The sequence below is a fragment of the Hevea brasiliensis genome, chromosome 4, assembly GCF_030052815.1.
Source record: "Hevea brasiliensis isolate MT/VB/25A 57/8 chromosome 4, ASM3005281v1, whole genome shotgun sequence".
Lineage (NCBI taxonomy): Eukaryota > Viridiplantae > Streptophyta > Magnoliopsida > Malpighiales > Euphorbiaceae > Hevea > Hevea brasiliensis.
The window spans coordinates 44,704,279-44,718,334 of record NC_079496.1 but is presented as its reverse complement, the minus strand read 5'-3'; the positions used below and the strand labels follow the sequence as shown (position 1 = coordinate 44,718,334).

Genomic DNA, 14,056 nt, shown 5'->3' with positions numbered 1-14,056 from the left:
CACAATGTTTTCGTTTTTAAGGTCATTACGCCAACATTAAATCATTTAATTCTTGATAAATAACTATGAATAAAATATGATCTTTCTAAAAGTTCCCCAGAAAATGAGTATAATTCTGATGTTGTTGTGTTAAACTTTATATAAAATTGAAATTAATTGTTTATTATAATTTTTGTTATGCTAACCAAAATTTATAAATCTATGAATTGTACTTGAAAGCAAGAAGTCAGCTTCAATCAAATATGATCAAATATACCTCTTTTTAGATAAAGTTATTGGGTGTTTCTTCCCATCGATGAAGTTGTCAAACTTCCAAAGGTAACAAGCTTGTCTAAAAATACTATCTAGAGATAGGCTTACCAAACATTGGCAGATGATATGGTTGAATTGATCTTACCATTAATATCATATGGTATTTTACAGGCACAGCTCTGAACAATTCTGACTAGTGATTGTCCATTCTATTATGTCATTCTAAGCATTAAAAAAATAAAAAATAAAAAATAAAAAAAAAAAACCCAACTTTGAAGCTATTTCAGAAACAAGACAACATTTTCCTACATGTATGTCTGGCAAAACCAGTCATAACCAATGTCCAGTGCAAGTTATTTTGGGATTTAGCATAGACGGGGAAGGTGATAAATAAAGGCTTCAGAACAAAGCAGCGGGGAAGATCAGTTCACCACCAACATTACATTACCTGAAGAACACATTTGTTTCACCTGTCTACTTTATAAGAAGTAGAAGCTGTCGGGCAAATCCATGAATTGAGAAGCCTTCCTTCAAAAAAATAAACGTTCTTTCAGGCTCCAGCTTGCAGTCTTTGTTTCAAACCAATGCAAAAACAGTTTCTTCAGTTCCTTTCCATGCTCAAGGTTTTTTCCCCCCTCTTATTGTGTAATCCCGGGAACTTGAGGGATGGCAGGTTTTGGCTTCTTTATTTTTTCCGCCAGTATGGCTTGAGTTGTTAGAATTAATCCAGCAATTGAGGCAGCACTTTGAAGTGCACACCGTGAAACCCTGCAAGGATCTACCACCCCTGCATCCAAAAGATCTTCATATTCACCAGTCATTGCATTGAAACCATTTCTCCAATCAGAAGTCCGAATTCTTTCCACCACAACTGCTCCATCAACCCCAGCATTAGATGCAATTGCTTTTGCAGGTGCAAGAAGTGCCTGCAACAGATCATCATAAATGTTTCTTATACACCTGAAGGAATTTCTTTCAATAATTATTTACAGCTAGCTTTTGGCAATATAAACGATTAAACAGATTACAAGTTTTGCAACATAGATTATAACCTAGCCACTAAAAAAGGTACCCTCGTGCCACTACAATACCCTCACCCTCAGAAAGAACTGTCCGAGTATCTGCATTCTGCGGACAAATATGCCCGGCTCTCCTAATATCAAGTGTCTACTAATTCCCGAGTCAGGTAAATCAATTAGATGCCTTGTGTCTTTATCATCCAAATGGGTCGTTAATTCTAGTGCCATAGATCATATGACAGTAAATTCTAGTTTTTTATCTGCCTTTCAGCAACTTCATCTAGTGTTTCTTTAGCTGATTGAATTAGGATATATTGCTACTAGCTCCTTACCAAATGCCTTAAGAGGTTCTCAGATTCATTACATTTGCAGCAAGGGTGCATATTATATGTGTGCTCTCGCTTGAGAGGGAGTAGAGATACTAACAGTGATTGTGTGCTATGGTTTAGGGCCAGAATTGTTGTAGGAATGATTGATTTGATTGTCTTTCCATACCTATTATATTTTAGCAATATATAACCCCCAACAGCTTGAAGGAATGATCAAGCTTTCAAAGCCCAATCTTCTTCTTCCATCTTATGTCATTCTTAATAAAATCCTTGGACAATTCAATAAAAGAGCAAGCAAACTATAAGCGAAGCAAACAAAAGTACATTAGAACATACCTTTGCCACAATGTCCGCACCAACCTGCATGTTTATATCTTCCATGGAATCTTGTATGGCAGAAATATGCTCTGAGAGATGTACATATGCAGCACCACCACCAGGCACAATCCCTTCTGCCATGGCAGCATATGTTGCATTCTTTGCATCCTCAATCCTTAGTTTCCGATCTTCAAATTCTGCTTCTGTGTGTGCTCCTACCTGAATTACAACCAGATCTCTAAAAAAGTCAAATTTCAAATAAAATACAGAGAATCTAAAGATTTTCAGGTAAAGAATCCACATAGCCAACCCAACTAGTTTGGAATTAAGGCTTATTTATTGTTCTCAAGATTTCCATTTACTCTCATGCTTGTCAGTTTTGTCATATTCCTCTAAAAGAAATATTAACAAATTCTGTTTTCATAAATTGTAACTAAACTAACTTGAAATTTCTGAGATCTTAATGGGGGGCAATGTTGCACTCAGAATACAGAAAGCAGCCCCCATTTCAATACAATTCAGTTCTTTTGGGCAAAATACGATTCTCCAATGATTCCTCATTTTGATAAATCTTCAACTTTAAATCGTAAAGTCTTTATATACCCAAAAGGTCCTGTTCATTCTGCAGAAAATAACTTGCATGTGAAAAGTCTTTTGGACAACATTCTTTGAGAAAATGAATTATTTCCATTGTTTTGTTGTAACATTGAAAATTAATACGAAATTTTATTTTAGTGTTTAAATTACAATGGAAAACTACTTTCTTCAATAAAAAAGACCTCAAGACATTTCGACATACAAACCCCCATTTTTTCCCATATATATTTGAGGATAGGAGACTCACTAGGGAAGAGAACAAAAATAAATAAATAAAACAAGAGTATAGTGGTCAGGATAAAGGAGGAGGATTGCTGTAGGTGACAACCAGTGTAAAAATTTAGTCACACCTCATGATATGAATTCTTATAATATAAACGTTGGACCGTCCTGTACTTACAATGCGCTACATCGAAACCCGAGTGTAGTGAGAAATATGCAAGGGTGTAAGGCGTACACCGAAAACGACGCACCATACCAGCGCCCGGGTGTGATGTTAAATGAGCAAGGGTTCCCACGTTATGAACGGGTGTGGGTAAAGAAGTTAATTCATAGAACAGATAGTGGAACAGAACAAAAGATAGGCATAGAGAACAATAGAAAATATCATAGAAGGAGATCAATTAAGAAAGAACAGGATAAGAGGCGAATCAGGGTTAGTACTTGAAATGTTAGATCACTTACAAGAAAATTAATAGAGCTTGTGGATACCTTGGAAAGGAAAAAGGTGAATATTGCTTGCATTAAGGAGACTAAATGGGTAGGAGAGAGGAGAGAAAAGCAAGGAAGTGGATAATTCATGATACAAACTGTGGTTTATCGGAAATGAGAGGAACAAGAACGAAGTGGGTGTGATCACAGACAGGACATTAAAATATGCCATAATAATTGCTAAAAGAGTAGAAGATAGAATTATACTAGTAAAGCTAGTATTAGAAGGAGAAACAATAAATGTAGTTAGTGCTTATGCCCCATAAATAGGATTAGATAGTGAGAGTAAACAAAGGTTTTGGGAAGATATGGATGATCTAATGCAAAGCATACCGAATGAAGAGAATGTTTTCATCGGTGGAGATTTGAATAGATATGTAGAAAGTGATAGACAATGTCATGAGAATGTTTATGAAGGTTTTGGTTTTGATAACTGAAATAAGGAAGGAAAAAGCATCCTAGATTTTACCATGGCGTCTGACCTAATACTAGCGAATACCCACTTTATAAAAAGGGAGTCGCATTTAGTGACTTTCAAAAGTGGACAACATATAAGTCAAATTGACTTCCTCTTAATCAGGAAGACAAATAAAGCTCTATGCAAGGATTGCAAGGTTATTCCAAAGTACTTGGAGGGTCTAGAGGACATGGACCACCCTCAAAAGAGAGATGGTGGTGGAATGAGGAAGTACAAAAGGCAGTAAAGAGAAATAGGAAATGGTATAAGAAATTACCTAAGTGTGATAATAATGAGGCTTATGAACAGTACAAGATAGCAAGAAAAAAGGCAAAAAAGACAATTAGTCAAATAAAAGCGCAGGCCTTTGAAAAGTTATATGAAAAACTTAGAACTAAAGAAGGGAATAAAGATATTTATAGATTAGCAAGGAGGGAAAAAAAATGCCAAGATTTCAATCAAGTTAGGTGCATTAAGGATAAAGAAGAAATTATTTTGATGATCTCTTTAATAATAGTCGAAGTTGTAATAGCATGAATACAAATTATAGAGCAATAGAAAAGAATGTGAATTACACTAAAAGGATTAAATCTTTAGAAGTAAAGGAAGCACTTAAAAGAATGAAAGTGGGTAAAACCTGTGAACCCGATGGAATACCAATTGAAGTGTGGAAGTGTTTGGGAGTTGTGGAGTGGCATGGTAAACTAAATTGTTTAATAAAATTCTAAACTCAAAGAAAATGCCTCATGAATAAAAAAGTATTTTAGTACCTATTTTTAAAAATAAGGGAGACATACAGAATTGCTCAAACTATAAGGGAATTAAACTCATGAGCCATACTATAAAGTTGTGGGAAAGAGTTGTGGAACATCGACTACGTCATGACACTTCTATCTCTCCTAATCAATTTGGCTTCATGTCCAATCATTCAACTATGAAAGTGATCTTTCTTATTAAAAACTTGATGAAGAAGTATAGAGATGTGAAGAAAGATCTACATATGGTTTTTAGTCGATTTGGAGAAAGCTTATCATAGTGTTTCAAGAAATGTTTTATGGAGAGTGTTAGAACAAAAGAAGGTATCTATTCAGTACATACAAACGTTGAAAGATATTTATGAAGGAGCAACTACTATTGTGCGCACAGTGGGAGGGGATACAAGATATTTTTCTATCTCAGTTGGATTACACCAAAGTTCAAATGTGAGCCCTTACCTTTTTACATTAGTTATAAATAAATTGACAAGAGAGTATCTCTTAGTGCATAATGTTTACGGATGATATAATTTTAATAAATGAGACACGAGAATGAATCAATAGAAAGCTAGAGCTCTAGAAAAGTACTCTAGAGTCAAAGGGCTTTAAGTAGAACCAAGACAAAATACATACATTGCAAGTTCAGTGTAGGCCGAAATGGTGATAGAGAAGGAGTTAGTTTAGATAGAGTAGTATTGCCCTAAAGTAATCACTTTAAATATCTCGACTCAATCCTTCAAGTAAATGGCAGATGTGAGGAGGATGTTAGTCATAGGATTAAAACCGAATGAAGTGGAGACGTGCCACGGAAGTTCTATGTGATTGCAAGATTCTCACTAAATTGAAAGGAAAATTTTACCGTACAGCTATACGACCGGCTATGTTATATGGTAGTGAGTGTTGGGCAATGAAGGAGCTGTCTGTGTCTAAGATGAGAGTTACGGAGATGAGAATGTTAAAGTAGATGAGTGACCATACTAGACTAGATAAAGTCCGTAATGAGAGTATTAGAGAAAAGGTAGGAGTAATGCCAATTGAGGATAAGTTGAGAGAAGGGAGATTGAAATGGTTTGATCATGTGAAGAGTAGACATACAGAGGTTCCAGTTAGACAAGTAGAGCACATTGGGTTAGAGGATAGAAAGAAAAGAAGGGGTAAACCTAAACTGACTTGGAGGAGAGTAGTACAATACGACCTAGAAGTATTATACATTTTCGAGGATTTAACCCAAAATCATTTAGAGTGAAGAAAGAGAATCCATATAGCCGACCCCAATAAATTTTGGGATAAAAGTTTAATTGAGTTGAATTGAGTATAGTGGTCAGGATCATTAACAGTGACTGACCACCACCAGTAACAGTCTGCAGCAGTTGATGAAGAGTGAGATGGTGAGCATATGACTACGTGGTTTATTTATATATTTTTATCCTTTTCATCAATTCGTGGAAGATGAAAATTTTATTTCCCACTTCGAAAGCACAAAATCATTTTTCTTAAAAACAAACTAGTTCTCTCTTTTACCAAACATCTGAAAATGCAAAACATGCCTACGGGGAAATACTAACAATGATGGCCAGGTTCTAAATATGCTTTTCTTCTCTTCTCAACTCGAGTTTAATAAAAAATCAGTCAGAGTTGAACATATGGCTTTCCCCCCTCCATTTCACTCAGTTTAGGACTACATCTTCGGAAATATATAGGATCACTAAATCATTTTTCATTATTTCCCCATCACAAAACATCATTTCATCTCAAATACGCAAACTGAACCAGAATAACGTGGATTTCAACTTGCTCAATCGGCAGTTGAACATATCTAGAAAAACTAAATTTCATGTACCATGAAGTTATTCATAAAACGCATAAGCCCTAGAAGAATTCTGCATAAGTGGAAGACTTCTTCCACAAGAATGGAAAGGCTGGATTTTTGTTCAAGAGGGCCAATCTCAATCATCACAGTTTGTAAAATCCATTTAAAGTTGGTGGGTAAAATATATATTAGCATGGAAAAAAATATCATAATAGAGAAGCAACCTGGGAACAGCAGTTAAAAGGGATATTAGATTACTAGGCACATAAAGGTCATTAAGGACTACTAGGTGATGCATATTGAAATGCAGTGTTAGGACCCGTACTCATTAGGTGCTAATAGAAGTATTTTGACGCTGATAATGTGAAAGAGAGACAGAGAGAAAGGAGGGAGGGGGGGGGGAGGGAAGGGGGGGGAGGAGGAGGAGGAGGGAAGGAGAGAGAGAGAGAGAGAGAAACAGCTGGAAAGGAAGGGAAAATAGCAGAGAACTGCTTGATGCAGATTTTCTTTATTGAATAGAAAACTGATCATAATACAACTCTATTAATCTCCTAAATTCCAGTTAAAGCTGTTAATAGAAACAAAGGATTGCTGACATCATCAACTAACATACTATTTTTGTAACTGTTTTGACTTTAACAAATCACCTACTAAACAACACAGGTTCATAGAACAGCTGTTCCTCATATTCCTACATTGGAAGTTCATAGGGAGACAAGAGGTAGCTGCCATGGAAGGAACTTTTGTGTCAAGACTAGAACAGTGATAAGTAAAACAACCTGGATCTTTCTGAATACTCAATTAGAAGACAACCTTCATGCAAATAGAATTTGTGTTACACTTTACAATTGATTTGAATCATTTGGCACGTTTTAAAATAAAAAATGAAAAAAAAAATCATTGGCACCGATTGCAACTTTTGCACTTGGTAAGTCCACAACACTCGAAATTTTGAAACCTTGTTGTTTGGTTTATTTTTTCCCTTCATATCAAACAATGATAAGTAAATTACTAACACCCCAGAGATGTAGCCTAATATACATTTTGTTCTTACTGTTTCGAAGTCAACAAAAGCTAGCTCCCTAACAACATAAGTTGTACAGAAAATTTCAAGCAAATCTATTTTTTACCTAGACAGAGGATTCCTTAAAAAATGATTGACAAGGTGGAAACCAAATGACAAGTTTGATTTTTATAATAGAAAACAAAAAGAAAAGCAAATCAAAATAGATAAGAGATCACTCATAAAGAAAACTATATTTACAAAAAGACTTTGTTCCATCGTCAATTATCAATCATGATGCATGCTTAATCTTATTTACACTTGTTTAGAACCTAACCTTTATACTAAGCTAAACTAAACTCAAATCTCAATCACTTAGCAGCAAGTGCAGAAGATGCATTTGCAACAAGAATTATCCATTCAGCAGATCCAGAATTGTCAAAGAAAGAAAAAAGGACATGGATTTCCAAAGATTTCTAGCACTAGATAAATTACAAACCTTAATTACAGCCACACCACCAGACAATTTAGCAATTCTTTCTAAGAGTTTCCTTGACAGGTATGCATTATCTGTTTCCGAAAGATCCTTCTTCATCTGCAGAATTCTTGCCTGAATTTCAGCCTTAGTTGAAGGGTCAGCAACTATGGTTGTTGAATTACTTGTTATGGTAACTTTCTGTGCTACACCAAGTTGATCTGAGGTTGCATCTAGGAGAGTCAGACCAAAATCTCCAGAAAGAAAATCAGCACCTGAAGTTATCAAGATAAAATCAATGATAACAGAGTAGAAGCAAAGTACTATGAGGTAAAGCACTACAGTCTTGACAAGCATATGGGAAAGAGATCTCACATATTTCCTTTGCACAAATATGACTGCAGGTGAAATAATTGTTTGTCCTAGCACTTAGAACTGTTACCACCAGACAATTAAGAGACGAGGGACCAACAGACAAAGATGTGTTATTATTGATTAAAGATTTATTCCCTTCTTGATAAGACTTAGAACATGGGAATAAGAATATAAATTTCTTAAAACTCAACCTCTGGCATGGAGAAGAAACTCATATATGCACAACTTCCAAACTCTTTTCGTCTTTCAGGAAAAGGAAGTTAAAAGAGAGACGTTATTACTGGGAAAGGGTATAAAAGCTAACTGGTAACAAGAAAATAAGAAAAGAAAGAGAAGATGAACACAAGAAGAACAAGGGCTTCAATTTACCACATTTGACAAATGAAAAAGAATATTCTGAGATGTAGCCCAATGAATGGTATGTAAGATTTCTTTCCAAAAGGAAATAATTTAAATCTCAACCAAATATGACGGTTATTCTATTTCTTACATATGAACCCCAAGACAAATCTCAATGATTATCAGGAAATGAACAATTCTAAAATTATCTACATAATGAGCATCAGGAATTGAACCAATTCTAAATTATCTACATAACAGGTAAGAAATTTTATAAATGAAAGCTAGAAAACCATCAAGGCATTTTCTTATCACCATAAACAGCCTTATTAACCCATAACTGTATAAGTATATGCACACATCACACAAACATGCATATATAATCAATCTAATTAATAAAGACATGCACCCACATTAATGCCCACATCTAAATACAGAATCTTATAAAAAAAAATTAAAAAGGGAGAACTATTAACTGTGTCATTGACACATCTAAATATTTAGATTAAACAAAATTTATATTGGAAAGCAAGATATAAGTTCACCTGTCATAAGAGCAATGTCCTGCAATAAAGCTTTTTTCGCTTCTCCATATCCTGGGCATTTTACAACAGCAACATTCAATAAACCTTGCATTTTGTTCACCACCAGCGTTTCCAATACCTGCTTTGAGATATCCTCAGCAAAGATTAACAGTGGCACACTTAGCTGCATAGCCTTTTCTAACAAAGGGATAATTTCTTTGACAGTTGCAATCCTTTGATCAGTTACTAGTATTCTGGCATTGTCAAACTGTACAAGAGACTTTTCCTGGTTTGTTATGAACTGGGATGACATGTAACCCTTGTCAATCTGTTAAAAACATTAAATAATAATAATAATAATAACAAACAACATGACTCACAGAACAAAAAATAAAACAAAATTCCGAAAAAAATATATTAATGCACAAGAAACCAGAGACCATTTAGTAAAAAAATATCATGGGCTAAGATGCAGAGGATATAGGGAAAAAATGGCAAAACGGAAGTATAGCATCTAAAGCATCTAACATTTGCAGTCCAAATAATTTATTCTTTCATGCCATAGATCATGCATTCTCTTGAAAAATGTCTTAGTGGTAGAGAGTAGTTTAAGAATGAGTTCTAACATAAGCAGTTAAAGCACAACTCAAACAACTTTCAAAACAAGAATATGATTAATCACCTTAATTCCTTCTTCTATGATGACATAGGTTTCAGAGGTCGAAGATGACTCAATAGAGATTACTCCATCATAGCCAATCTTGTCTATAGTCTCAGCAATTAAGTTCCCAACATATTCATCATTCCCAGCAGAAATTGAAGCAACAGCTGCAAAAAGTAGGGGAAAAAGAAGGTATTAAATTTTGAGATATTTGTAAATAAAAAACAAATTTTTAACAAAATTTATCTAGAGGTGAAATAAAGACCTTTTATATTATCCCTTCCTCTTATCGGAACACTTTGCTCCTTCAAGATTTCAACTAAGTTTTTTACAGTTGTATCCATTCCTTTCTTCAAAGAAACAGGGTTGGCCCCAAAAGTGACTGCTAACAAGCCAATTTTGATCATTTCACGAGCCAAAATGATCGCAGTGGTTGTACCATCACCAGCCAAATCATTCATTTTACTTGCAACCTGCAAGCATGCACTCTAAATTAACCCTTTTTTTCACTTATTATCAGATCATGAATGAATACAGTATAGAAAGGGGATTATGTAGCAACCATGAATGACCTCTTGGATTAGCATTGCTCCAGCATTCTCCATTGCATCAGAAAGCTCTATGGCTCGAGCTATTGTAACACCATCATTGACTACTTTTAATGTCTTAGAATCAGAAAGAACAACATTGCGACCTGCACAACTTTGCTCAAAACATATCAAAAACACATACCAACTTTGTCTTTTTAAATGCATAATTATGGCCTATACTTCATAAATTGATTAAATTGTAGCTAAGTAAAATTCCCTTCCAGGTGATGATGTGGCCATTAATGTATCAGTTACAATTGCTGCATATAACCCCAATACTCTTAACACAATGTATAAATGGTACTTTAGACCTATTATGATAGTTATTAGGTTCATAGTTATTAAAGGCTCAAGATGCACCAAGGTGCCAAGAGGTCCTGGAGCCTAAGCGCAAGGCATAGGCGCGCACCTGAGCGAGGTAAGGCACAAAAATTAAAAAAAAAAATTCATAAAAATAAATTATATTATAAGTACTATGAATTTAATTAAGACAATATTAATTACATATAAAAGTATATATAATATATCATTTATTTCATTAATCATTACTTATTTTTGTTTTGAGAAATTTATTATTTGGTCCTTTAAGTTTCGACCGATATTACGATTTAGTACCTCGATTTTGAAAATTAAACTATTTAGTCTCTCAGTTTTGATTCTGTTAAAATTAAAAGTCCCTTTGTCCAAAGAAATGCAAATTTGCCGTTAGTCAAACAATTTTCCCATGGTCATTGGAAAGAGAAATTTCGTAATGACTAAAATACCTTAATGTTGAAGGTCCTCTCTCTCTCTCTCTCTCTCTCTCTCTCTGCATTTCTCTCTCCCTCCCTCTCTGCTTTAATCTCTCTCTTCTAGTTTCTCTCTCTCTCTCTCTCTCTCTCTCTCTCTCTCTTCTTTAATCTTGTTATGGAAAGTCAATCACTATATTATTTCTTTGTATATTCTGTATTCTGTTTTCTTATTTAGGATTTCTTATTTAGGATTTCTTCCTAATTAATAGAACACAATTATAGGAATCAATTTTATATATATACCCATGTACAGATTAATTGAAATTAAGGAAAACCATATCTTTCTACATGGTATCAGAGTCAGGTTATCTATCTTGGGTGACTATTTGTTCTCACCACCCAGCTCAGGAGAGACCTTGGCCGCCGACCGGCCGTTTTGACTCCGATCAACATCGCCAAGACTCAACCCCCTCATTCCACCACTGTGTGTTGTTGCCTGATCCAGTATACCATTAAAGGACTTCTGAGGTTTGGCTCTCAGATCCTATTTTGGTATTTGCTTGATTTGTGATTTTTGATTATTTTGCTGTTATAAACACTTTGGATTAGCGTTTTGGTTAGTTTTCTTTGTCTCAACAAATGGCAGATAAAAAGAACATTATTTATGATGTGATTCAGTTGATGACTAAGATCACGGAACACAAACTTAATGATTCGAATTACCTAGAGTGGAGTAAGACTGTTAGGGTCTATTTGCGTAGCATTGATAAGGATGATCACCTTACTAAAGATTCACCTACGGATGATACACGACAAACTTGGCTAAGGGAGGATGCTCGGTTGTTTTTGCAGCTTCGGAACTCGATTCACAGTGAGGTAATTAGTTTAATTAATCACTGTGAATTTGTTAAGGAATTGATGGATTACTTAGATTTTTTGTATTCTAGAAAAGAGAATATCTCCCGTATTTATGATGTTTGTAAGGCATTCTACCGTGCTGAGAAAGAGAATAAGTCTCTCACGGCTTATTTTATGAATCTTAAACGGGTATATGAGGATAAGTCTCTCACGGCTTATTTTATGGATCTTAAATGGGTATATGAGGAACTTAATGTATTGTTGCCTTTTAGTCCTGATGTGAAAGTTCAGCAGGCCCAATGAGAGCAACTAGTTGTTATGAGTTTTCCTGCAGGCCTTCATTCAGAGTATGAGACTACTAAATCTCAGATTCTCTCCAGTTCTGAGATTTCCTCTTTGCATGAAACGTTCACACGGGTCCTTCGTACAGAGAGTGCCCAATCTTCACAGCCTGCCAGTAGTGCTCTTATTAGCCGTAATCCAAATGGACAACAGGGTAATAGAAGGGGAAGTAGAGGAGGAATTACAGGCAACAGAAGTAATCAGCGTAATGGAGAGGCTAGTTCTAATCAAGACTCAAGAGGAGTCATTTGTTATTATTGCCATGAGCCTGGCCATACAAAATATAATTGTCTGCAACTTCAGAGGAAAAATCAGCGATCACAGATGGTAAATATGGCAGCAAAGGATTCTATAGTGTCTTCCTCTAAGAAAACTATTTTGGTATCTGCAAAGGATTTTGCATAGTTTTCCCAGTATCAGGCATCTCTAAATACTACCAGTTCCCCTGTCACTGCGATCGCTGAGTCAGGTAAATCCACTACATGCCTTGTGTCATCCTCATCCAAATGGGTTATTGATTCTGGTGCGACAGATCACATGACAAGTAATTTTAGTCTTCTATCTGCTTTTCAGTCTAATCTCACTTCCTCTACTGTTACTTTAACTGATGGTTCTACTTCTTGTGTCATGGGTTCTGGAACTGCGAACCCGACTTCGTCAATTTCTTTGTCATCTGTTTTGTGTTTACCAAAATTCTCTTTTAATCTACTTTCTGTTAGTAAACTTACTCGTACCTTAAATTGTTCTGTTTCTTTTTTTTTCTGACCAGTGTTTGTTTCAGGATCTTACGACGAAGCAGATTATTGGTAGAGGACGTGAGTCAGGTGGTCTCTACATTCTGGAAAATCATGTACCGCGGTCGCTTGTTTGCTCCAGTACCTTAACACCTCTTGAAGCTCATTGTAGATTGAGTCATCCTTCTTTGTCAACCATGAAAATGCTATGTCCTCAATTTCAGTCTTTATCAGTACTAGAATGTGAATCGTGTCAGTTTGCAAAACATCATCGTTTGCCTTCTGTGTCTAGAGTCAATAAACGAGTTTCATCCCCTTTTGAGTTAGTTCATTCTGATGTTTGGGGTCCTTGTTCTGTTACTTCTAAAACTAGATTTCGTTATTTTGTTACTTTTATTAATGATTACTCTCGTGTTACCTGGTTATATTTAATGAAGAATCGTTCTAAGTTGTTTTCTATCTTTTGTGCCTTTTGTAATGAAATCAAAACTCAATTTAATATTTCTGTGCGCATATTAAGAAGTGACAATGCCAAAGAATACTTTTCAGCACAATTTCAGTCTTATATGACACAAAATGGCATTCTTCATCATTCTTCCTGTGTGAATACCCCATCCCAAAATGGCGTAGCCGAAAGAAAAAATCAGCATCTTCTTGAGGTAACTCGTGCTCTTCTTTTTCATATGAAAGTTCCTAAACACTTTTAGGCGGATGCAGTTTCTACGGCATGTTTTTTTATCAATCGTATGCCGTCTTCTGTCCTTAATGGGGATATTCCTTATACTGCTTTGTTTCCTACAAAATCTTTGTTCCCTGTTGAACCCCGTATTTTTTGTTGTACCTGTTTTGTGCGTGATGTTCGTCCACAGGTTACTAAATTGGATCCAAAGTCTCTCAAATGTGTCTTCCTTGGGTACTCCCGGCTGCAAAAAGGGTACCGCTGTTTCTCTCCTACTCTTAATTGTTATCTTGCTTCTGCAGATGTCACATTTTTTGAGTCCACTCTATTTTTTCCTCAATCATCTATGTATGAGAGTCAGGGGGAGGAGGATGATCTCTTAATATATACTGTCCGGCCAATGTCTAGTCCTCTCCCACAGCCTGTTCCTTCTGTCTCTAGACCTACTCGACCTCCCGTTGTTCATGTTTATTCCAGGAGATTGGAGATTCCTAACT

The 14,056-nt window shown here is 35.5% G+C and overlaps 1 protein-coding gene across 3 annotated transcripts in view; it reads right to left on the bottom strand.

The window, feature by feature from the left end:
* Positions 1 to 379: 379 nt before the first annotated feature.
* LOC110670274 (chaperonin 60 subunit alpha 2, chloroplastic) overlaps positions 380 to 14,056 on the bottom strand; it is a 45,118-nt gene continuing 31,441 nt past the window's right edge. Inside the window, exons 3-9 of one of the 3 annotated variants that reach the window (XM_021832251.2) lie at positions 10,198 to 10,319; positions 9,891 to 10,098; positions 9,647 to 9,792; positions 8,986 to 9,265; positions 7,751 to 8,001; positions 1,937 to 2,137; positions 380 to 1,178 (exon numbers count right to left, since the gene is read on the bottom strand). In XM_021832251.2, coding sequence (XP_021687943.2) covers positions 891 to 1,178; positions 1,937 to 2,137; positions 7,751 to 8,001; positions 8,986 to 9,265; positions 9,647 to 9,792; positions 9,891 to 10,098; positions 10,198 to 10,319 — 1,496 coding nt within the window. In that variant the 3' untranslated portion in view covers positions 380 to 890. Of the gene's footprint in view, positions 1,179 to 1,936; positions 2,138 to 7,750; positions 8,002 to 8,985; positions 9,293 to 9,646; positions 9,793 to 9,890; positions 10,099 to 10,187; positions 10,320 to 14,056 lie in introns of all 3 variants that reach the window. The other 2 variants (XM_021832249.2, XM_021832252.2) reach the window with 2 other exon arrangements.